Source organism: Lutra lutra, chromosome 4 (assembly GCF_902655055.1).
Source record: "Lutra lutra chromosome 4, mLutLut1.2, whole genome shotgun sequence".
NCBI classification, from domain to species: Eukaryota; Metazoa; Chordata; class Mammalia; order Carnivora; family Mustelidae; genus Lutra; species Lutra lutra.
The window spans coordinates 110,802,948-110,826,343 of NC_062281.1; the positions used below are offsets into that span (position 1 = coordinate 110,802,948).

A 23,396-nucleotide genomic window follows, 5' to 3' on the forward strand; every position below is an offset into this window, starting at 1 on the left:
CTTCAGAGTATAACAATGTTTAAGATGACCTTTTGTGAATCAATAAAATATGGTATATAATGGATTGATCTTAAAAGTAATGAACTCATGTAATTATTTCATAGAACTATTGTGAATAGGGAAAAAAGAATAAGAACCAGTCCAAGTGGGATGGAGAAGGCTAATTCTCATAGTCTGATGGACTCTGTAGATAATAATAAAATAAATTTCAAGCTCTATTATTAGTCAACATTTATTGAGTCTTTACCAATTGCCAGGCACTATGCTAAGCCCTTTATATGTATTCTTTCATTTAATCCTCACAACAATCCTATGAGAGGTGGTACTATTATGTCTATTTCATAGATGAAGCAACTTGAGATTTAGAAAGGCAATAAGGAAACTACTGAGTGGAAACTCCTGGACTTAAGCCAAGGTCTTAATGACACTAAAATCTTAATTTTTTTTTTTTTTTGAGAGGGAGGGAGGAGGATGGGACAGAGGAAAAGGGAGAGAATCTCAAGCAGACTTCCCATTAAGCCTGGAGCTCTATGTGGGGCTTGATCACAACCCTGAAATCATGACCTGAGCTGAAATCAAGAGTAGGATGCTTAACTAAGCCACCCAGGCACCCCTAAAATCTTAATTTTTAACCATTAAGCAAACTTTCCCCTGCAGAGCCATTCCCTTATAAATAAAAAATTTATTTGTAATTTGTTTACATATGTACGCTGAGCATATGCCAAAACACTGTTCACATTAGTAAACCAAATGGATAAAAAAAAAAATCCTGCCTTTATGGTGTTTATATTCTAGTAGAAGTACACTGACAATAAAAATGGACACAATAAGTAGATCACCCAGCTATATTTGAAGGTGAACAGTGCTATGGGGGAAAAGAACAGATGAAGTAACTGGAAGTGCATAGTTCTTTGTTTCTTTATTTTTTCCCTGAACCCCAGCAAAACTCAACTCTGGATATGTACAGTTTTGTAGCAGGAGGTGAGTTCAGAGAAGCAGGACAGAGGTACAGTGAGTGGGGGCATGTGGCTAATATACAGCCTGGTAGGTCCTTTTTAAAAATTTTGCCTTTGAGTAAAGAGGAAACCACCCTCCTTCTCCAACTAAATCTTGGCTAGTTGCCATATGCTTCCCTGAATATATCTTAAAAGAGCACAATGTAATTGTTTAAACTTAAGAAGAGTGAAACTATGTACCCCCAATTCTACCTTTTTATCAACAGACTTTGGAGGAAGGAATCACCAAATATAACTTCTCCTAAAGCAATGCTATCTTTAATTATCACTATTTGTGAACTGATATAAAATAATGACTATCAATCAATTGAGGTCTCTAAGCTCCAAGAATATTAATCAAGATTTCCTCTAACAATGAGGCAATCTCTGGGAACATGTAGGTTAAAAGGCCAGCTTCAGAGTAAAATAATATTCTCTATTCACAATGAGGTCAGATGGAGTTTACTCAGTAGCCCTGATGTCTTCTTTTCAATAGACAAACAATGAACTGAAATAAGAAAATTGAAGGATGACTTCTTTCAGATGTAAGTTAATTATAATTTGTTCATAATATAAGGCAGTATCTCAACTGTTATCACTTTAAAATATAACTACTATATGATGTGTTTATGACAATGGAATGGAAAAGCCATCAGTATTAACTTTTTATGACTATCTACATCTTTCACATTTTATGACTATTGCCTGAAGGTCATAGATTAGATATAAGGAAGAATTTCTGACAGTGTGGGTACTAAAAGTGAGCTACTGACAAAAGTTATGAAAACATCTTAAAGATCTTTCAGGAAAAGCATAAATATTCACCCTCAGGGACAATTTGGTACTCTCCTATCTGCAAGCAGGAATATAAAGAAGAAAACTCTTTAGGCCTCATTTCTATTTGTTATTCTTTAAAATAAAAAGGCTTTCACTTCATCCTTTTTTTTTTTTTTTTGGCTCTAGAATTGCATTTCTTTATAATCATCCCCCTCTCTTCTGCTAGATGTGAGATTCAAATTTGCTATGACATTATAAATATGTATTCTAACTGCTTTCATTATCATCAAAATAATGCTACCATATTGATTAAAAACTGAAACTGTTTTAAGGAGAATTCTCAAAGCTCTGCCTAAATTAGGTGAAGAAATGATATCATTTAATCAGCTACATACTTAGCTATGTTTTGTTAATCTGTTACGTAGATGAGGGGTTTATCTTTCATGCAAAATGCAATCAATATGTCTATGTATGTCTGCAACTCTCTTGGAAATGCATCAAAAAATAAGATGGGTTGATGGCTGGGTGAATGGATAAACATGTGGTAAAGCAAATACAGCACAATGTTAACAACTACAGAACTTAAGAGGTGACTAGATGAATGTTTACTGTAAAACTGTTTCAACTTTTCTACATGTGTTTGAAATTTTTAATAATAAATGATTGCGGAAAATGCAATTATATTTGAAACTGTTTTAAATGGTAATGGAGAAATGTCCATATCACAAAGAATAATTCTGCAAAAAAGACTATGCAAGATTTTGCTGATTATATTTAATGAATTGCGGGGGATTGAGGAGGAAGATTTCCATAACACCTTTCTCTATCTCCAGAAAAGTCCCCCAAATTTACACTTCTATTGAGAAATGGAGGCAGGCAAAAAGGTTTGAGAACTCTATAGGGAAAGTAGTTTCTTTGACTGAATTCTGAAGAGCAAAAACTGAAATCCCTTCAGTATCTAAAAAAGAATATTACCTTACCTACCCAGGATAACTTTGTTTTCAATACAGATTTCCTGAAAGAACATAAACTACACCTTCTTTTCAATTAATTACTCCTTTTGGCACTGTCCTTTCCCTGTAAATCTACCTGAAATTACTCAAAGCAAATCTGACAAAAACACATAAAAAAGGAACAGTGTGTTGGAAAATTTACCTGCTTGACAGAATGCATATGAGGTATATGTGAACTGTGTCATAAATCTTTTAACATAAATAACTTTCTGAAGTGGCATGAACAAGGCATGTTTTTGTTTGACATTCTGTCAATGACTTTTGGTACTCATCTAAAACACACCACACCCTGCATCTCATAAAAATAGAAAAAAGTACATCGTAACTCAAAGAAATTGCTAAGCTACCAGTGTATATACATAATGATCTGTTTAACAAATATTTACTCAATACTATGTGCCAGACACTGTGCTAAACCTTAGGGATGAGAATATAAGATACAGGACCTAACTATGAAATTGATGGTTTGGTAAGGAAGATACACAAACAGACAATTACAAAGCACTTAAGTGATTGATAAGTATATGCACAGTATTACCCTAATTGAAAGCAGATACCTAACCTAGCACATGGATCTCTGGAAAGGCTTCCTAAACTTAGTTTTGTTTTGTTTTGTTTTTTAAGATTTTATTTGAGAGAGAGCTCACCTGTGTGCATGAGCGGGGTTGGGGCAAGTGAAGGGCAGAGGGAGAGGGGAAAAAGAGAAGCAGCCTCCCCGCTGAGCACAGAGTCCATGGGGCTCAGACATGGGGCTCGATCCCAGGACCCCAAGATCATAACCTGAGCCAGAATCAGAGGCTTAACTGACTTAAGCCATCCAGGCACCCCTAACCTTAGTCTTACAGAATGAGTAGCAGTGATCTAGGTAGGAGAGAATGGGAGAGAGTGAGTATTCTCTGCTGATATGGCAGCCTGACTAAAGTCATCACAAAGGAGAATGTTGTGAGCACAGAAGAGTACTGCTAGGGAAGAAGCTCATGATTCAGAGTGGAGAGACATGAGGCTGGAGAGAGGTAGGCAGTGGTCACTCCAGGGATGATCCTGTGGGATACGTTAAAGAACCTGGACTTTCTCTTGGCTTCAGAAAGACTTTTTTAGAAGGGAATGACATTTTCAGACTGCATCTTAGTGAGGTCTTTCTGGACTGTGAAAGAAGTATGAATGTGAAGGAGACATGGTGACCAGCTGTGGGAGTGACATGAGGACCTAAGGAAACACTGTGATAGTAGGCATGGTTTCTATTAAGAGAGGCAGATATGTCAGATTTGATGCGGGGTAACTTCCAAGTGTCTGGCTAAAGATGATAATGCCTTCCATCCGAAGCAGGTAATATAGAAGGAAAAGCCAAGCTGAAAGGGAAGATGATGGGTTCGGCTTTGGATGTGTTGAATGTGATATGCCTCTGGGTTATCTAGGTGGTTTCCAGCAGAAAGTTAAATATAGGAGGCTGAAGGGGAGGTCTGAATGGGAGGCTAAAATGTGAGTCAGCAAAATACTAGAGATAGCCAAAATTACATATTCAGAGTTTTATTTTGTTATTGCTTTCAATTTCTAACAGGTATGTACTAGTTTCTCAATATGGTTTTATTCCTTATTTCCCTAATGTCTAATGATGTTTAGCATCTTTTCAAAGCTTCTTTAGGTTAGTGTAACTCCTTTGGGGATTTATTTATCTTACTCTTTGTGAGATTCTTGTTCAAATTCTTTGCCTCTTTAAAAAGTTAAGGTGTTTTCTTATTTTTGCCTTTTGAGTGTTATTTATGTATTCTTGATACAAGTCCTTTACCAAATATATGCTTTGCAAATATTTTCTTCCCTTGTGTGTCTTCAACAATGCCTTTTGAAGGACATACGTTTAATCTCACTGAACTTCAATTTCTCAATTGTTTCTTTCCTACATCATGCTTTTGGTGTTGCACCTGAAAAGTCTTTGCCCAAGTAAAATCACATGTATTTTTTCTCTACGAAGTTTTATGGTTTTATGTTTTCCATTTACAGCCATGATCCATTTTGAATTATTTTTTGTTTTTGGTATGAAGGATGGATGGATGTAATGATACTGGATAGGCTTAGCCATGAAAACTGTATTAAATGAGAAGTGCAAAGGGTAGATGGAAACTAGGAAAAAACAAAATAAAGGCTTAAGAAACAGGCGCTGGGCAAAAAAAAGACTCAAGGCATTGTCTGAAAAGTAGCAGGAAAATTCTGAATAATCAACACTGCCTACTAAGATAAACAATGGAAATTGTCTTTTTAACTTGGATGAGGTCACTAGTGACCTTACCAAGAGCATTTACAGTCAAAACAAACCATTCCGATATCGGAACTACATCTAACCAACCACTTGATAGGAATTCCCCCTGTGGAAGCAATTGAAGTTTGAAATTCCTGAGCACTCTTAAATGTCACTTTTCTAGGCACAGGAGCATGGCGGGGGCGGGGGGAATGTCTGGGCTTCCCGACAATGTGGATGACTGAGGCATATCCCAGTCACACCCCTTGGGGCCCTCCGGAATGAGGTCTTGGGGTTGGGGGCAAACCCCAAGCATCATCGCCCCGCTGGGAAATCAGGATCACACTGATGGCCAGATTTGCTCAACTGACACCTCACCAGGGAGGCAGCTGGTTAAACAACAGCAGAATGCAAAGGCGAGGTTGGAAATATCTGCACTCGGGCAAACCCGGGCAAATTAGAAAAGTCCCTCCCACCCGCCACCCATTCGTGCGCCTGGAAGAGGAAAGGCGTACGGCGAGGGACAGCGCGGCCAACCTCGGGGCCAGCTCCTCCCGGGCGAAGAGCTCCTGCACTTACCCTGTCCTAGGATGGGGGTGTGTAAAGCCACGGGCTAAGGGGATCTCGCGTACTCCTCGTCCTTTGCCAGAGGTCATGCTGGGGGGCTCTGGATGGACTCCCTTGGCCAACTCACCTCTCCCTCCCTGCCCCAGCAGCCGGCGGGTCACGTCAGGTCCAGTTCTCCCTAATCCCCGCCCCCCACCCCCAGAGGCCGGCTTGCCCGCCCCACCAGCTAGTCGTAAAGTGCAGTAAAGGCGCATTTTGCGGCACCGTAGGTGAGGCCGGTGGCGTGCGTATTCGCTCTGCGCGAATCCGCCCGTTCGGTAGCTGGTTTTTCGGAAAGGCTGCAGTTAGCAGTTTGGGGACCCAACTACAGTTTTTAGAGGGTAACTGACTGCTCTTAGTTTGGTGTAACGAGAAAAAAGGGGGATGGGGTTCTTTAAAAACACTCATTCCAGAATCCTTATTTAAGAGGCGTGAAGTAAGGTTCTCAGACCTCGCTTGTGACTTGCCGTTCCTTCTTGTGCTATCTTGGTTTTCATTTTCATGTTCATCGCCAGATTTTACGTATCTTCCGTGTAGCTGACGCTTGTTTTTCTTGTTCACTTCGTCCTGCAGTCTTCCTCCCCCTGGACTTTGAAATGCTTTATTTGATCGGCTTGGGCCTGGGCGATGCCAAGGACATCACAGTCAAGGGCCTGGAAGTTGTAAGACGCTGCAGTCGAGTGTATCTAGAAGCCTATACTTCAATCCTGACTGTAGGGAAGGAAGCCCTGGTAGGTGGTTAAGGTTCTTCAGTTCCTCGGAAGAAAGCTAACAGCTGATTTTCATTACGCTAAGCTGAACCCAATTTTCAGGTCTACTTGTTTAAATCCTTTAAAATACATCCCTGCTCATTAAGGATCGCAGGAATGGGAATAATACAACGAAGTGACTTGGAAAATGAAAGGGTGCTTTGTCTTACTTTACAAGTCTAATTTTGTGGCTTTCTCTAATAAATAAGAAAGTTATTTTACACTCCTGGGGATAGTTATCAAAATCCCTTATTTCATGAGATAGTCAAATTTTTTTCTGAGTTGAGTGCTAATGAGGTACTAACATAGCCTTAATGAGTTGGTTATATATTCAGAAACCAAGCTGAAAGCTTCTGCCTTTGAAGTATTTCCATAGGGAATGGTAATCGCCTTTCTGTCAGTACCCTATTCAGAGAGGTCTTAACTTTAAGAAGACTGCCGGTAAGGCTAATATACATAGTCTCCTATGAGACTCTCTCTCTATATATATAGAGAGAGAGAAAGAGTGAGCCTGGAACTTAATAAATACCTTAGGATTTGTTAATGTATCATACATTTAGCTTGCTCTTGTTAAGGGCTCTACACTTTGAAGGAGGAGTTAAGTAGTTCAGGTTCATTGTCAAACTCCAAATAGAATGTAAATTAAGATGAAGAGAATGATGGATATGTTATAGGAGGAGGGAGAGGATTTTAGCTGGTCTATCAAGGCTTCTGAACAAAAAGGTGACCTGGAGAATTTCAGGTCTTCCGTTCTCTCAGATTCACAAGCCCAGAGAATTCTCGTCTCCCAAGTTACTTCAAAAATCTTAAGGAATATTAAAAAAAAAAAAAAAAAAAAAAAAAAAAAAACCTTAAGGAATTAAAGACTGCTACTTGAATTGGCCATGCACTCATGTGGAAGTTGTGTCTAATGGCCAGCTTTGATTTGTTGATTCTGATTTGTTGGGTTGGAACCAAAGTATCTCAGTTCAAGATAATAAATATTCCTCTCTTACCAGTGATCAAGGAGAACTAGAATGAACTAAAATTCATCCAAGAGAATAGAAACAGATAATAAGTTAGCATTTCTATAGAATAAGGTGTCACGGCATAGCATAGAGGAAAGTTGGACCTGACTTTGTCTTCTCTGTTACATGTTACCATGTCACCTTGGACAAGTCCTTTAGCTTTAGTTTTTTTACTTTGTGAAATGGGGATAATAATGCCTACCTCATAGGTTCTTAATGTAGTACCTGTAGCAGAAATGTTGAGAAATGGTAGTTGTTAATGGACATTTCCAGATTTCTTTAAACCTCCGTAGCTTCATTTGTGAAAATGGAGACAATAACCAATTGGAGGGTTATATAGGATTTTATTAAGATGATGTATTTGAAAGTGCTTTATAAACTTTAAGTGCTAGCTAAATGGTAATTTTGGTTGCTACAATTTTTACAAGATTTTTTTTTTTCCCCCAAAACGTATTGTTGGGGGTGGGCCCAGCCTCACATACAGGTAACTTATGTGTACTTTGTTAAGGTGCTGGACTATCTGTTCCTCCACAGTAATAAGTGCTAATATTTATAGGAGGCTTACTATGCACTGTTCTAAGTGTTTTATATGTAGAACAGGATTACCACTCTGTAACTACTGCTCACATTTTATAGGCACAGAGAAACTTGCCCAAGGTCATACAATAAGTGATAGAGACAGAATATAAGCCAAGACAGTCCTGAGTTGAGAAGCACCACTTTTAACATTTATACCATAGAATGTCTGTCTATACTCCAGGATGGATAATAGCTTTACAAAATAATGATTTCAGAGAATGTCCCGAGAGAAGGTAGGATTCAAGCAAAATGCTTTGTGTATCACAAAGTTCCATTGGTCTGCTCTTCGTAACTTCCTCCAGGTCCTTAGTTCATGTTTTTCCCTGAGCAACTGGCTGTGCAACATCAGCCACCTTTAATGACTCTTATCTGGAATAAAGTAAGGTATAAATAAATTCATGCCTTTTATTGCCTAGTAAAATCTCAGAGCCACTTTCTCTTCAGTGACTTTATTTCCTTTCATGTCTACCTTTTTTTAAAAAGAAATTGATTTTTAAAAATTGTTATGTGTTCATACCTATATTTACAATCTGGTCTCAATAACTAGATAATTATTGTGTAGCAGATAAAAAAGATTGGAAAAGTCTGTTTTCTTCATGAATATGTGCTTGCTTTTATCAATAATCACACAAAATAGTATTTTATAAATGGCATACATGGATGTTGCTGAAGAAATCTTGAATTTTGGGCACCTGGGTGGCTCAGTTGGTTAAGCGTCAGACTCTTGGTTTTAGCTCAGGTCATGATCTCGTAGGTCCTGAGATGGAACCCCAGTCATGCTTTGCACTCCATGGAGAGTCTGCTTGAAGATTCTCTCCCTCTGCCCCCTCCTAACCCTCCTGTGCTATATCTCTTTTTCTCTCTCAAATAAATAAATAAATATTTATTTTTTATGGGGTTTTTTTTGAAGATTTTATTTATTTGAGAGAGAGACTGAGCAAGAGAGAGCACAACCAGGGGAGGGGCAGAGGAAGAAGGAGGAGCAGACTCCCTGCTGAGCAGGGAGCCCCATGATGTGGGACTTAATCCCAGAACCCTGGGATCATGACCCAAGCCAAAGACAGATGCTTAACTGACTGAGCCACCTAGGCTCCCTCAAATAATTAAGTAAATCTTTAAAAAAAAGTCTGTAATTTATCTTTTCTTAAATTGAAAGCTGTTGTTTTCAAATTGCCAAATAGGTAGTATTATTTATATGTTCTGTATTATTCAAAAGTTTATTAAACTAGAGATTGTGAATCCAGGAAAGAGGTTTAGTGTATACACTTTGAATTTTGAGGCACTTTCTGTGAATGAATTATAATTTTATGTGCCATTTGGTGTAATATACCTGTAGTGCCTTATACAAAGAGGCATAAGCTATGGTCTTTGTTCTCAAGTAGTTCATGATTCATCTGTATTATACTCAGGAAAACTTAATAATGGGAGATTTAAATACAATTCATGACAACAATGGGAAGAAGAAACTGTAAAATTATATTGCTGGGAAGAACTTAGATGATCTTATTTAAGCCAGTGTTGTTTTCATGAATTACATAGAAGCTGTCTCAGATATTAAGTAATTACTGGTTATTAATTCCAATTGAAATACATATAAGAAGATCACTTTAGGTCATGGTGGTCAGAGAATACTATGGAATAGATGGTATTTGAGCTGTCTCTTAAAATAATGCATCCCAGTCTTTTTGTTTCGTTTCTTTCGTTTTCATGTCTAGATAGAAAATGCTAATATTTATACAGCTCGGTAGGGTAAATAGATGAAGCTGCTTTGGCCGAAGAGGGCTAACCTTGGGGCTGTAGCTATCATGCAGAAAGCAGAGGCGATCACTAAGCTCTGCCTGTCAGTTCCTCATTTGGTTTTTTGGTCTTTTGCCTTTTTTTTTTTTTTTAAGATTTTATTTATTTATTTGACAGAGATCATAAGTAGGCAGAGAGGCAGGCAGGGGGTGCGGGGAAGCAGTCTCTTTGCTGAGCAGAGAGCCTGATGCGGGGCTCGGTCCCAGAACCCTCAGATCATGACCTGAGCTAAAGGCAGAGGCTTAACCCACTGAGCCACCCAGGCACCCCTGTCTTTTGTTTTTTTTTTTAAGTAGGCTCTACATCCAGTGTGGGGCTTGAACTCACAAGCCCCATGACTCTGAGATCAAGAGTTGCATGCTCTACCAATTGAGCCAGCCAGCCACCCCTGTGCCTAATCTGTAGTACATGTAAAGTTTTGCAGTCAACCAAGGTTCTGTGACCTTGGGCAATCACTTAACTTTGTGTTCTTTTTCTTATTTCTTAAACAGAGATAAAAATAGGGACTGTCTCATAGATTGTTGTGAAGATTAGATGAATTCATATGCATAAGTTCTTAGAACTATGCCTGACCGAGAGTGATCTAATGTAGATGTATTAAAATTTTGTCAGTATATATAAGATTTGGTAAAGGGAAGAAAAAGAGTATTCCTTACTAAAGAAAAAAATAATTGTGAGCAAAAGCATGGAGGAGATAAGCACAATAATTCGCTATACTTGTTCTTGGGCATCACGAAAATAATTTCCTTTTCTTCCAGTATATCATTTCCCTCTCTTTTCTTCCTAATCTACTTCATCTGGATACCAGCTCACTCTGCTTCCTTGTCCTCCTATCCACCTGCTGTGGCTTGATAGTGGAGAGATAGACTTGCCACTGAGAAAACTGAGGCAATCATCTGTGACCTTTATTAACTTCCCATTTGTCCTTCCCTTAAATCTGAATCTGTCTTACCCCAAGTCTTAGAAAATGACTTGTTAGATGAGGTTCTCAGTGTGTTGAAGACAACTCTACTAGGTGTGTTTTTTCCAAACCTCTTCCTCCCTCTGAAACCTTATTCCCATCAATTATTCTTTCTTTGTTATGTTTGATATATATTAACATCCTTCTCCCCTCAGCTTGAAACCATATTCAGATTTTGTTCATTCTGAAATCTCTCCCCTTTTCAACATCTCTTCTCCATAGTTATTATTGTTTCTGTCTCTTTATCCAAAGCCCTTTGAAGAAGCAGTATACTTTTCTTGTCCCTACTTCACTCATGTCTCAGACTCCTGCAAGTTTACTTCCATTCCTCTGAAATATTTCTGTTTGTTGAACAATTCTTTAGTAGCTGAGAATGCCACAGGATAGTTTTCACTTCTTGTTTTACTTCTGACATAGTTGATCACTATTTGAAACTGGCTTTCATGACATTACTTTCTCTTGGTTTTACTTGTACTTTTCCAATTTTTTTCAGTCCCTTTCGTAAGCCCTTATTTCTCTGTTCCTTCTTTCAGTGTTAGAGTGTTTGGGGTTTTCTTTGGGTTTTGTTTTCTTGTTTAGGTATCCTACTTCTAGCCTCTACTTTTCTAGCTTATTTTCAAACTAGTTAATACCTTAAATGGCATAAAATTTAAAAGATTCAAAATGGTATATACATTGAAAGATTTCGATCCTGGTTCTCCTTCCTGGAGGCAGTTATTGCTAATTGCTTATGTATCCTTCCAGAAATACCCAAAAGCAATTTTAATTTTGAATTTTTACCCTGTCCTCCTCATAAAACCTGTCACCTTAAAGCAGGAATGAATTTTGAGTTTTGCCTTGATTTTCATGAGTGGAGAAGATTAAGGGTGATACTGTACAAAAACTGTCTAATCAGTCATTGAATAATATATAAATGTAAAATTATTTGTTAAATAATACTGCCCTTTTTTTAACGCCCCCCCCTTCCCTGACTCTTACTAGGTTCCATGCTCTTATAGCACTTAATGATGTGGTAGGTAACTCCCCACTAGACATTATAAGCCACAGGACAGGGGACACATATGTCTTATTCACCACTGTTTCCCAACATCAGGCCTAGAATTTGGTGTGGAGGTTGTGCACAAGAAATGTTCTTCGATGCGGCGCCTGGGTGGCTCAGTGGGTTAAAGCCTCTGCCTTCGACTCAGGTCATGATCTCAGGGTCCTGCGGTTGAGCCCTGCCTCAGGCTCTCTGCTCGGCTGAGAGCCTGATTCCCCGCCTCTCTCTGCCTGCCTCTCTGCCTGCTTGTGATCTCTGTCTGTCAAATAAATAAAATCTTAAAAAAAAAAAAGAAATGTTCTTCGAGTGAGTGAATGAATAAATAACCAGGTAGATAAATTAAAAAGAATGTAATACCAGGTTTCTTACTGGTTGTGCTCTTTCTTTTCTTTTTAACCTACCCCCTCCCCAGGAGGATCAGCCATTTGGTTATACTGGAGTGTTTGGGTGTGTGTGCACAGGTGTGCATATGTGGATAATTTTTTTTTAAATAAATGTGTTTCAATTAAATGATGAAATGTTTCTTAGGTAGGATAAGTGATAAATATGGAGAGATATATGATAGAAGTCTTGAGAGTGGGGTTTTTTTGTTAAATCATTTATAAAATATTGGATAGGATTTAGGATTACTGCTAGCATTAAGCTAATAGCATGTGCCTTTTGATCTTAAATGTTTGTTCAGGAAAAAATAATCATTTCCTTCAATTTTCAGTAATCATATGTGTCTTCTTAGATATATGTGAATATAAATGTTCTACCACTAATAAGTTTTCTGGGCTCAGGAAATTGAAGTAAGTTATATACAAATTCATGATTAAGAAAAGATAACATGGTAAAAGTGAAAATAAGGAGAATATTTTTCATCAAACATTATTGTCATTGGGAACTTCTAGAGCATTATCTCTGAGAAGATATGCAGAAAAAGGGAAGGGATCTTTTTTCACATTTTAGGGACCGATTCTAGTGAAGTATTAGGCAATAATTATCAGAGTTTGTACTATGACCTTTATCTTCAAATGCTTAGACATTTGTTTATTTACTCTTTTGCTTGACAGGTATTATTGAGTATAGCAATCCTTGTAATGTTTGACATCTGATATAATCCTTATAACTCAAACAGACTTCTCAGTATGTAAGAAATAGTATTTGTCTATGCATTCACTTTTACTATATTTGAATTACATAATACTCCACAGGAAATCAGTTAATAAGATTCATGACCTTGCATAATCATTTGTAACCACTACCACATGACCATTAGCACACTAGTTCACTCTCTCTACTTACATGCTGCCACTCCAGTTAAGGTCAGCCTCCTGGGTTTATTTTCTAGAGTTGAACTTAAGGGGATTGGTTCACAAAGCACTTTATCCTAGAGCCTTCCTTTATAATTAGAATTTTTTTTCTTTCCTCTGCAAGTCTGTCTTTTTAGCAGGATCTGACAGTTTTAAATTAATCTTTCCTGCAATTATATAGCAATGTTTGCTGCTTTTGTAGGTAACTAAATCTTAATTTTCTGTTTTTTCTTATTGAATTTACCTTTTATTTTAGCCAGGGTCCTGTAGGTTTTCCTATGGAAAATTTAATAAAACCTAAATTACCATGTATGTTTATAATATTTAACATATTCTGTATTATTCTGTTTCTGAAATAAAGCTCATGCATGCTTGTTCTCTGTTCATTCTACAATGTTCTGCCTGATCTATTAGACTCAAATTTAGAGGTAAATTTAAAATGCAGAAAGCCTCAGATGTTAGGTCTACCTCCTCTTGGGATATTAAGATAGCCCCAAAGACAGAGTTTAATTGCAACATGATATAGAGTGCTAGCTCACTGAGGAGTCCTATTCAATGATCTGTGTTTGGATGGTTGCCAAGATTTGCACCAGCCCCAGACAAAGATTGATAGTGTGCGTGCGTGCGTGCGTGTGTGTGTACGTACATGTGTTGAAATGGTCACCTGCTGTCTCATTTTGATATTGAACTTAAATCTGTAGGAAGAGTTTTATGGAAGAAAATTGATTCTTGCTGATAGAGAAGAAGTGGAACAAGAAGCTGATAATATTTTAAAGGATGCCGATATCAGTGATGTTGCATTCCTTGTGGTTGGTGATCCATTTGGGTAAGTCAAAGCAGGTATTTTGAGTTTTAATTTATTTGCTTTTTTAAAAAAAAATCAGTAAGAATTACTCTGTTATATTTAAAACTTTTTACTTGCCAGGTCCTAATAAAGGACTATGTTTATCTAGGTTCTAAAATTTCATTAACTTTAATTATCTTTGAGCTTAATGAAAAAAATCTGCTTGATAAGGATGTCATCATATGTATCACTTACATTGGTTAGTTAGTGTCATTTCTTTAAAGTTTGTATCATTGTTCCTGCTGTTCTTTTAGAAGATAACCTTAGGGCATCAAATAACTTTACTATATCATTATTAATAAGTGTATTATATTATCAAGAGTCATACGTACCATTTATTTTGCAGGTAAATCACAAACATCTTCTACTTTTTTCTTAGGCTTTTTCCCCCCCTTTTTTTTAATCACCTCATATTTAGCAGTATTGTCACACTTGCCTTGAATTTAAAATCTGTCCAGCTTCAAATTTCAATTTCTTATATCCGTTGGGAGCTCTTTTCTTCCCTGTTACTAAAAAGATGGGTTTCTACTTGTCTAGTTAAGCATCATCAATCTCTAATGTCAAGCCAAACATAGGAGTTCTTTGTTTCCAGCTGGTGACCCAAGATTTATGTCACAGATTTAAGGAACATAAGGACAATTAAATCACTATGAATTCGCCACCAAGGATGTTTTTCAAAAGAATGGAATTACATGTGCATGTGTCTGTCAAAAAAAAGTAATTTACATCTATGTGGTGTGCCAGAAATTGTGTTACATTATTTTTTAAATTTTTTTATTTTTTATAAACATATAATGTATTTTTAGCCCCAGGGGTAAAGGTCTGTGAATCGCCAGGTTTACACACTTCACAGCACTCGCCACAGCACACACACACCCCCACCAATGTCCATAACCCCACCACCCTCTCCCTGTGTTTCATTATTATACTTGGTTGCAAATGACATTGTGCAATCACATATTTTAAAACGTCCAAATAGTTTTAGCCTCTGACATTGTTTTCTGTAAAAGTAAGTCTTCCTCCAAATTAGCAGTACCTATTTTCCTTTTTTTTTTTTCCCCAAGATTTTTATTTATTTATTTGACAGAGAGGAAGAAAGAGAGAGCACAAGCAGAGGGAGAAGGAGAAGCAGGCTCCCCGCCGAGCAGACAGCCCAGTGTGGGGCTCCATCCTAGAACCCTGGGATCATGACCTGAGTTGAAGTCAGATGCTTAACCCACTGAGCCACCCAGGAGTGCTTTTTTTCTTTTCTTTTTTAAGCCACAAAATAGTAAAAGGTAATGAAAAAAACCTATATATTAAACGTCTTGAAACTCTTTTAGGATTTTCTTATTGCACTGGATTCTGGCCAAAGTCCCTTTTTTTTTTTTTTTTCCAAAGATTTTCTATTTACTTATTTGACAGAGAGAGAGATCACAAGTAGGCACAGAGGCAGGCAGAGAGAGAGGGGGAAGCAGGCTCCCTGCTGAGCAGAGAGCCCAATGTGGGGCTTGATCCCAGGACTCTGAGATCATGACCTGAGCTGAAGGCAAAGGCTTTAATCCACTGAGCCACCCAGGTGCCCCATATTTTATTTTTCTAATCGCTAATTTTGATTGCATTTTACAGAACTATTTTTCCATGACAATTTAGAACTTAGAAAGTATTAGCTTTTCACTAGTATGAGAAGCACTGCTTTTGAGTTTCCTTTTTTTTTTCCTTACAATTATTGGTTTGTTATATAATAAGGGATATGATAAAGGCTATAGAGGAACAACCAGATGAAGTGGTACATGAAGAGAGAAGAGTCCCAAGCATGGGAGCTTCTGTCCTAGAGTTGAAATGGGCCATCCTCCCGGCACATAGATGTGTTCACCAACCCAGATGCTCTTTGAATGCCATAGTTCAAGGATTTTTATGGAGGCTTCATCATGTAGACATGACTAATTATTAACTCAGTTTCCAGCCCCAATATTTATATCGTTTTATTCCCAGTTCAATACAGTAGCATATTGCCTGGTCCCAATGTAGACCCATGTTGTGGTTAAATTTGTATTTTGAAACTACAATTTGGAAATCTTATTTGAGCTCAAAATGAGAGTTACTAACTCCATCCATTGGCCAGATATGAAAAATACTGTCCAACCTTCCCTTCTGCCTGTCCTTCTTGTCCTAAAGCCCACACTCATGCCAACCAGCTTCCTTCCCTGATCATCTGCTTTCTCATTCTATACATCTGTTCAAACTCTTTCCTTCATCTGTAGTGCCCTTTGCTCTATATCTGATTGTCAGAAGTCCAGCCATCTTTTGAAGCCTAACTCAAATACCACATTCTCAGTGATGCAGTCATTTATTACCCGGATCAGAAGTTATATCTCTTCCTAACTGCTGACACTTCATTCATGTGTTTTCATACATTGCATCACAATGTATTTTTTTTTTATAAATGTGTACATCTACTCTAGGTTTGTAGGCTGTCCTTCACACTTGTATCTCTAGCTTACTTTACAATATAGTAGATATCAATTAAATAATAAGGGAAAGAGTTGTTTAATATTTTGCTTGGGGGTCACAAGAGAAGACCAGGCATATCTTGGACTGACATTGTCCATTCAACAAATATCTTTGAAACATCTATCTCACAACAGGAACTCTGACGTGCTGGATGTATGTTAGATGATGAAACATGGGGTTTATAGTTTAGTAGAGGAAGTCCACATCAATCAAAGAGGAAATAACAAATTTAAAATTTTGGGAGGCCTGTAAGGGAAAAAATAAGGACTAACAGGAATAGGCTAATTTCTATGGGGTCATATGGGAAATCCTTTTTGTTGGGGTAGTTTAAGTAGGTATCTGAAAAATAAAAAGCATAGCAGAAGGGAAGAGCACTGTAAGCAGAGGGAACTACAAGACTGTATTCGAGGATCTGGAAGAGCACAGGGAGAGGGGCTGGGAGAGGGAGTGAGGAGTTCAAGAGGTAGGTGGGGACCAGATCATGTAAGACCTTGGAGGGTGTAGGAATTTTGTTTGAAGTACTCTGGTAGGGACACTTAGGTGGCTCTTGTCGGTTAAGTGTCTGCCTTTGGCTCTGGTCATGACCCCAGGGTCTTGAGATCAAGTCCTGCATCAGGCTCCTTGCTCAGGGAGAAGCCTGCTTCTCCCTCTGCCTGCCCCTCTTTCTGCTTATGTGTGTGTACTCTGCAAATAAATAAAATCTTAAAAAAAGAAAAAAAAGGATGAAGTACTCTGGTCAATCTTTGAAGGATTTTAAGCAGGAAAAAAATCACAATCTGATTGACATTCTTAAATGATCACTCTGACTGCTTTCACTGAGTGCATTTTAGGGAGGCAGGGTGGCTTTGGTAGAGGAGAGAAAAAGGCTAACTGGAAAAGTTGAGAAGGAAGAATGCCAGTGTGAATGTAATAGGTGAGGAAGAGGAAAGAAGCAAGTTTTCCAGAATTCCAGCTTTAGGAACTGAGTAGTTAGTTGTTGGTGCCAGTTCTTGAAATGGTGAAAACTTGTAGGGAAAATAATTGCAGAAGACAAGAATTGGTTCTGGAAATGTTTTAAATTTGAGATGTCTTGCAGACAATTTGATATCTGCTGCTAGAGCTCAAGGGAGGCGTTACCCGGGATATGTGGTTTTTGAAGTTATGAGTATATATCAGGGGAGAGGGAGAGATAGGGTGTTTAAAGCCAGAGAAATGAATGAAATCAGTAGGAAAGAACAAAGGGAAGAGAAGGTGATCAATCCTTAGGAGACTTGCATTTTGTAGTCTGTCAAGAGCCAGAGGAGGAAGAAAATCAAGAGAATGTGTTATCATAGAAGTCAAGAAAAGAGAAGACTTTAGAGAGGAAGGAATGGTTAACTCTGATACACTGCTGAAAGGTTGGGTCAAGGATGAGGATAGAAAAGTGTAAATTTAAAGGCATAGAGTTTGGAGTTTTTCATTGGTGGCTTTATGGGGGAGTTGGTGCTTGAGCTGGGTATGGGTAGAATTCTGTAGGTGGAAATTGTAGAGGAGGTCAACGGGGTGGGAGGGGGAAGGGGAGAATTCCACATAAATGAAGAATTGAGGCCTACCAGAAGTGCCTCAGTGATGTTACTACCCTGCTCCAAAACCTTAAGTGACTTTCCATGGTCTAAATCTTTTAACAGTCTATCTCCTTTCTCCTTTGGCTACTGTTCTTTTAAAATATGTTAGAGCCCAGATTACTTCTTTGTCCTTTCATAAATGTTTTTGCAATATTCATCCTCCATGTCTTTGCTCTACTTTTTTCTTAAAATAGACTTTTCTTACCAGTTTGTTTATTTTATTCCCAATTTCATTGAGATTTAATTGACATACAGCACTGTGTAAGTTTAAGGTACACAACAAAATGATTTGACTTACGTCAAATCATTGATTACCTCAGTAAGTTTATGACTTATAACATCCATCAAAAAAAAAAAAAAAAGAAAGAGGGTTGCCTGGGTGGCTCAGTGGGTTAAAGCCTCTGCCTTCGGCTCAGGTCATGATCCCAGGGTCCTGGGATGGAGCCCCACATTGGGCTCTCTGCTCAGCGGGGAGCCTGCTTCCCCCCCTCTCTCTCTGCCTGACTCTCTGCCTACTTGTGATCTGTCAAATAAATAAAATTAAAAAAGAAAGAAAAAAACTATTTTTTTTCTTGTCATGAGCAATCTTAGGATCTACTCTCTTAACAACTTTCAAGTATACCATACAACATGTTAACTCTAATCCTCCCCAGTTTCTACTCAGTAAAATAGATTAAGACCCTGTTCAGATACTACCTCTTCCATGAATCTTCCATTATTTATTCAGAAGCGAGTACCTTTTCTTTCTTTTCTTTTTTTTTTTTTAAACTCCTAGACAATTAATTTGCTCTATGTCATTGATTAATCATGTAAAATCTTATATTCAGAGTTGGGTAGTAATTATTGTCCTACAATTATTTTTCATTTACTCACTGGATTACTATTGAGAAACAGTTGTTGGAGACTTGGGAGACGGTATGGTAGGGAATATGTACATTTTAATTGAGGTCGGAATTATGATTTGTATGCATGTCTTAAATGGATTAACCAGGAAGAGAATACAGAATGCAGCAAAGCATTGAAATTCTTCCTTATATATAACAATAAAAAATTATTTGTTTACTTTTAAGCCCCTTTCCATGTATCCAAATAAAAACTTTAAAAAGAAGAGAAAATTACTTAAATTCCTTATCTCATATTTCTTAAATTGTAGTTTATATAGCATAATATTTACCATTTTAGTCCTTTTTAAGTGTGCGATTCAGTGGCATTAAGTAGTGTAACCATCATCATTATCCACTCTTAAATTCCTGAAGAAGGTAATTGAAAGTCAGTTAAGTCAGTTGATGTAGTTCTTTTTCCCTTTTGTCCAGGTTATTGATAGAAATGTGGACATTAATCACATAAAGAATATAAATGACTTTTAAAAAAAACAGTACATCGATAGATCCAACCCAGTCATGTGAGAGATGACAGTCTTAAGCTTACTATCCCCATAAAGAATAGTTGAACAGGATCATCATGAAACAAATTTTAATGATGGTTCCATTTTGTTAATTCCATTCCTTATTTTAAAATGCTCTGTAACAGGGCACCTGGGTGGCTCAGTCGTTAAGCATCTGCCTTCAGCTCAGGTCCGGGGATCAAGCCCCACACTGGGCTCCCTGCTCAGCAGGAAGCCTGCTTCTCCCTCTCCCACTCCCCCTGCTTGTGTTCCCTCTCTTGCTGTGTCTCTTTCTGTCAAATAATAAATAATTTTTTTTAAATGCTCTGTAACTATATGTGTTTTATAATCACTGAACACATAATTTTTTATCCATAATGCTGTGTACCTTTTCCTTCATGGCATACACATTCGCAAAAACATCTTTATTCACTTGTCTTCTTTGTGCTTTTACGTAGGTGATTTGATTGTTTCCATCCCATGTAATGCATTTGAACACTATTTGGCATCTAGTAATTAATCCAGTAAATGTCAACATTATTACTTATTAGTCCATTTATTTCTCCAATATATGTAAAGCTTCCATGTTTGGATTAATATATATGATCCTTTCCCCCTCCTTCCATTCTCCCTTCCCCACATTTTAGATTTTTTTTTTTCTCCAAAATCCGTTTATAATACCCAGAAAATCAGAAGTTTTGAATTTGGGTATTTTCAAGCATATATTGTTTAATTACTTTTCAAAAGGACTGTACCAGGGTGCCTGGGTTAAGCATCTGACTTCAGCTCAGGTCATGATCTCAGGGTCCCAGGATCAAGCCCTGCATTGGGCTGCATGCTCAGCAGGGACTCTGTCCCTCTCCCTCTGCTCTGTCTCTCAAATAAATAAATTTTTTTAAATAAAATAATAGGGGCGCCTGGGTGGCTCAGTGGGTTAAGCTGCTGCCTTCGGCTCAGGTCATGATCTCAGAGTCCTGGGATCGAGCCCCGCATCGGGCTCTCTGCTCAGCGGGGAGCCTGCTTCCTCCTCTCTCTCTGCCTGCCTCTCTGCCTGCTTGTGATCTCTCTGTCAAATAAGTAAAAATAAAATCTTAAAAATAAATAAATAAATAAATAAATAAATAAATAAAAAAAATAATATTTGTCTCTCAAATAAATGAACAAAATCTTTAAAAAAAAAAAAGGACTGTACCAATTTTAGTGCTTCTGGTGGTTTGTGAGAACATCACTTTCACCATATTATTGCAAATACTAGTGAATTTTCAGATCATAAGCTGTAGCACTGTCAAATAAGGCAATACTTTATCTACAAACTAATGTTATTAGTAGATAAAGTTTGTTTAGTTTTAAGTGAGCTCCACTCTGGGCCTGTATACACACACACATACAGAAATACACACGATTTTGACTAGAGCCATGTGCCCAGAAATAGTAGTAAGTCTGTCTTTACACACATGTACTTTTCCAGTCACCATAACTGAAACGATTTCATGAAGCCGGACTAGAAGGAATACCCAGTATAATGGTGTAAGCCTGTGTTTCAAACCAATTTTTTCTTTTCATGAAGCAATATAATTTGGGTAATCATGGTAATAAAATACCAGTTTTTCATAGCAGAAATCTGAGGGGCTTACTTAATCACATTTATGGCAGCTTCACAAAATCAAATCACTTCACCAGGTCATTAAATCTCCATAGTACACCAACCACATCTGGTCATTTTAAATGAAGTTGTGATAAAGAGAGATACAATTTTAAACCAGGTTTTCTTTCTGCTCATCTATTCAGATAACTCAGCAAGTAACTAATTCAGTTTTCCTTAATCTTAATGTTAAATAGTAAAAGTCTGAAGATGATATTAAAAACATTTTTTATAACTGGCATTTATATTATTTTTTAAAAGCTTACTCTAAATCAAATTAATGATTGTTTTTCATACTAGTTTTTATTTTATGTGTGATTAAAAACAGACTTCCCTGGTGGGCGTTTGCTAATCTGTTCCTGACTGCCTCATGGGGTGAGAGCCCTTGATCTTCCTACTTGGTATGCATTGACCAGTTGACAGATTCTGGTGGTTTGTATGTAGTTTCTCAAACATGCTAATGTTGTTTTCCCCAGCAGGGCCTGGAGTTTTCATCAAGGTTTGGAAAAGCCTTTAATAATGCAGTTCTAAATTGATGTGCGGTTACATTTCACAGTATCCATATTTATATTAATGTATATTCTCTCTCCTCACAGTCTATCTAATTATAACCATTAGATTTATCTCAAAAAAGGAAAGGCAACAGCAGGATACGCACACATGTACACATGCGCACACACTAATTATATATACAGTAACCAGACTGAAAACAGTTATAAATAAAATCACTGGTAGACAGATGTAAAGTCCAACTATGATTATATCAGATGGAACCCTAATATAAAGGCAAAGAATGACAGGCTACAGAAATGTTCTGTACCATCTGCCTTGTTTATTTCAAAACACAAAAGAGAAAACTTCAAAATAGAGTAGAAATCAAAGAGTAGGTCTAATTGTGCCATAATTTAGAACTCAGAGCAGTCATTTTAAGAGTTTAAAGGGGACCTAAAACTAAGAAGTTTGAGAATTGCTGCTCAGTTCAGTTGCTGAGCTTACATTCCACAGATGTCTTTGCAGGTATTAATGGGACAAAACAGCAAGTGAAACTTCCCTTTCTCTATAGCTGCCCAGGCTGCTTTAGGAGTGTAACAAGTGCAGTTCAGCTTTATGATGGGCATGTGGTGACTTAACGCTTTTCTTGTCAGAAAGCCCAAAAATTGAGGAAAAGCAGCCCCCATAACCCTTTGATCAACTACAACTCATGAAATACTACACTTTTACCATCTTAAAAAGTCAGTGTTGGTTACTTTCATCCAACTTGATCTTTTCTCACTACAGGGCTACCACACACAGTGATCTTATTCTGAGAGCAACAAAACTGGGAATCTCCTACCGAGTTATTCACAATGCTTCCATAATGAATGCTGTAGGCTGCTGTGGTTTACAGGTAATACTACAAAGAAGGTGTTTTTTTTAATAGTAGTTAGCAAAAATGTTTTGGAAAACTATAAACTGCAGATAGATTTTGTTACATATCATGAATTTTAAGGTGTTATTATTTTATATAATACATTAGTGGGTACAAAATTTTTTAATACTGAATTTTTTATACTATTTTCCTGTAACTTAGATCTTTTTTCTCCTCATTGGAATGGACCACTGAAATTTAGCTGCAGAAAAATTTTAATCTTATATCCAACTTCTGCATACAAAAACAGGGAAATTTAATTAAATTGGCTAAGTTTTCCTAAAACCTTTTCATTTCTTCCAAATAACTTATTCTGCATTTCTGAAGCATGTATTATAATATTTTCTGTGCCGGCTACAGCTTTGTGACACAGCATTTCTTAAAAGAATTTGTAGGAGAACCAAAAGCCAGTCATATTAGGCTTTTAAACCACCTGTGTGAAGTTGGTTAATTTTAATCCAACAGTCTTGATTCCAGGGGGCTGAAAGAGTTTCCAGGGTTTTCTTCCAAGCTGCTGATACTCGTTTTCCAAGTTTGATATTTGTGTTCTGATGTTCGTCTATATATGATCTGTGACAACTCTGACTGCTCATGGCCAACACTGGTTTTAACTGCTTGTTGGACACCTTCCTATTTCAGATATATCATAATACAAAAAAATGTGCATCCTAGAATCTATGAAATGAGGTATTCCTCAATATGTCTTCCTGGAATGCATAATTTAAAATAGATATTTACAGCAAGAAGGTACATTAGCATCGGACACCAGTGCTGTCTCTATAGCTTTAGAGGTTTCTGTATTTTCTGCATTACCTAGGAACAGTATCTCAATTTAATTGACATCCTGGCCAGTCATCTCAGAAATACTGCCTTTGGTTCTGAAGAATCAGAGAAAAGGTATAAATGATTCACCTTTTAGTATTCATCACTTGCTCTTAGTTATTACATTGAAATTGGCAAAAATTTTTGCTGTCTCTTTTGTCTTCTGATA

General features: G+C 37.4%; 1 protein-coding gene across 1 annotated transcript in view; it reads left to right on the forward strand.

The window, feature by feature from the left end:
• The first annotated feature begins 5,824 nt into the window (after window positions 1–5,824).
• The window catches only part of DPH5 (diphthamide biosynthesis 5), a 37,860-nt gene continuing 20,288 nt past the window's right edge, over window positions 5,825–23,396 (forward strand). The window contains exons 1-4 of the mRNA XM_047727253.1: window positions 5,825–5,965; window positions 6,198–6,355; window positions 13,753–13,877; window positions 22,276–22,384. Of these exons, the coding sequence (XP_047583209.1) occupies window positions 6,221–6,355; window positions 13,753–13,877; window positions 22,276–22,384 (369 nt within the window). The 5' untranslated portion in view covers window positions 5,825–5,965; window positions 6,198–6,220. The remainder of the gene's footprint in view (window positions 5,966–6,197; window positions 6,356–13,752; window positions 13,878–22,275; window positions 22,385–23,396) is intronic.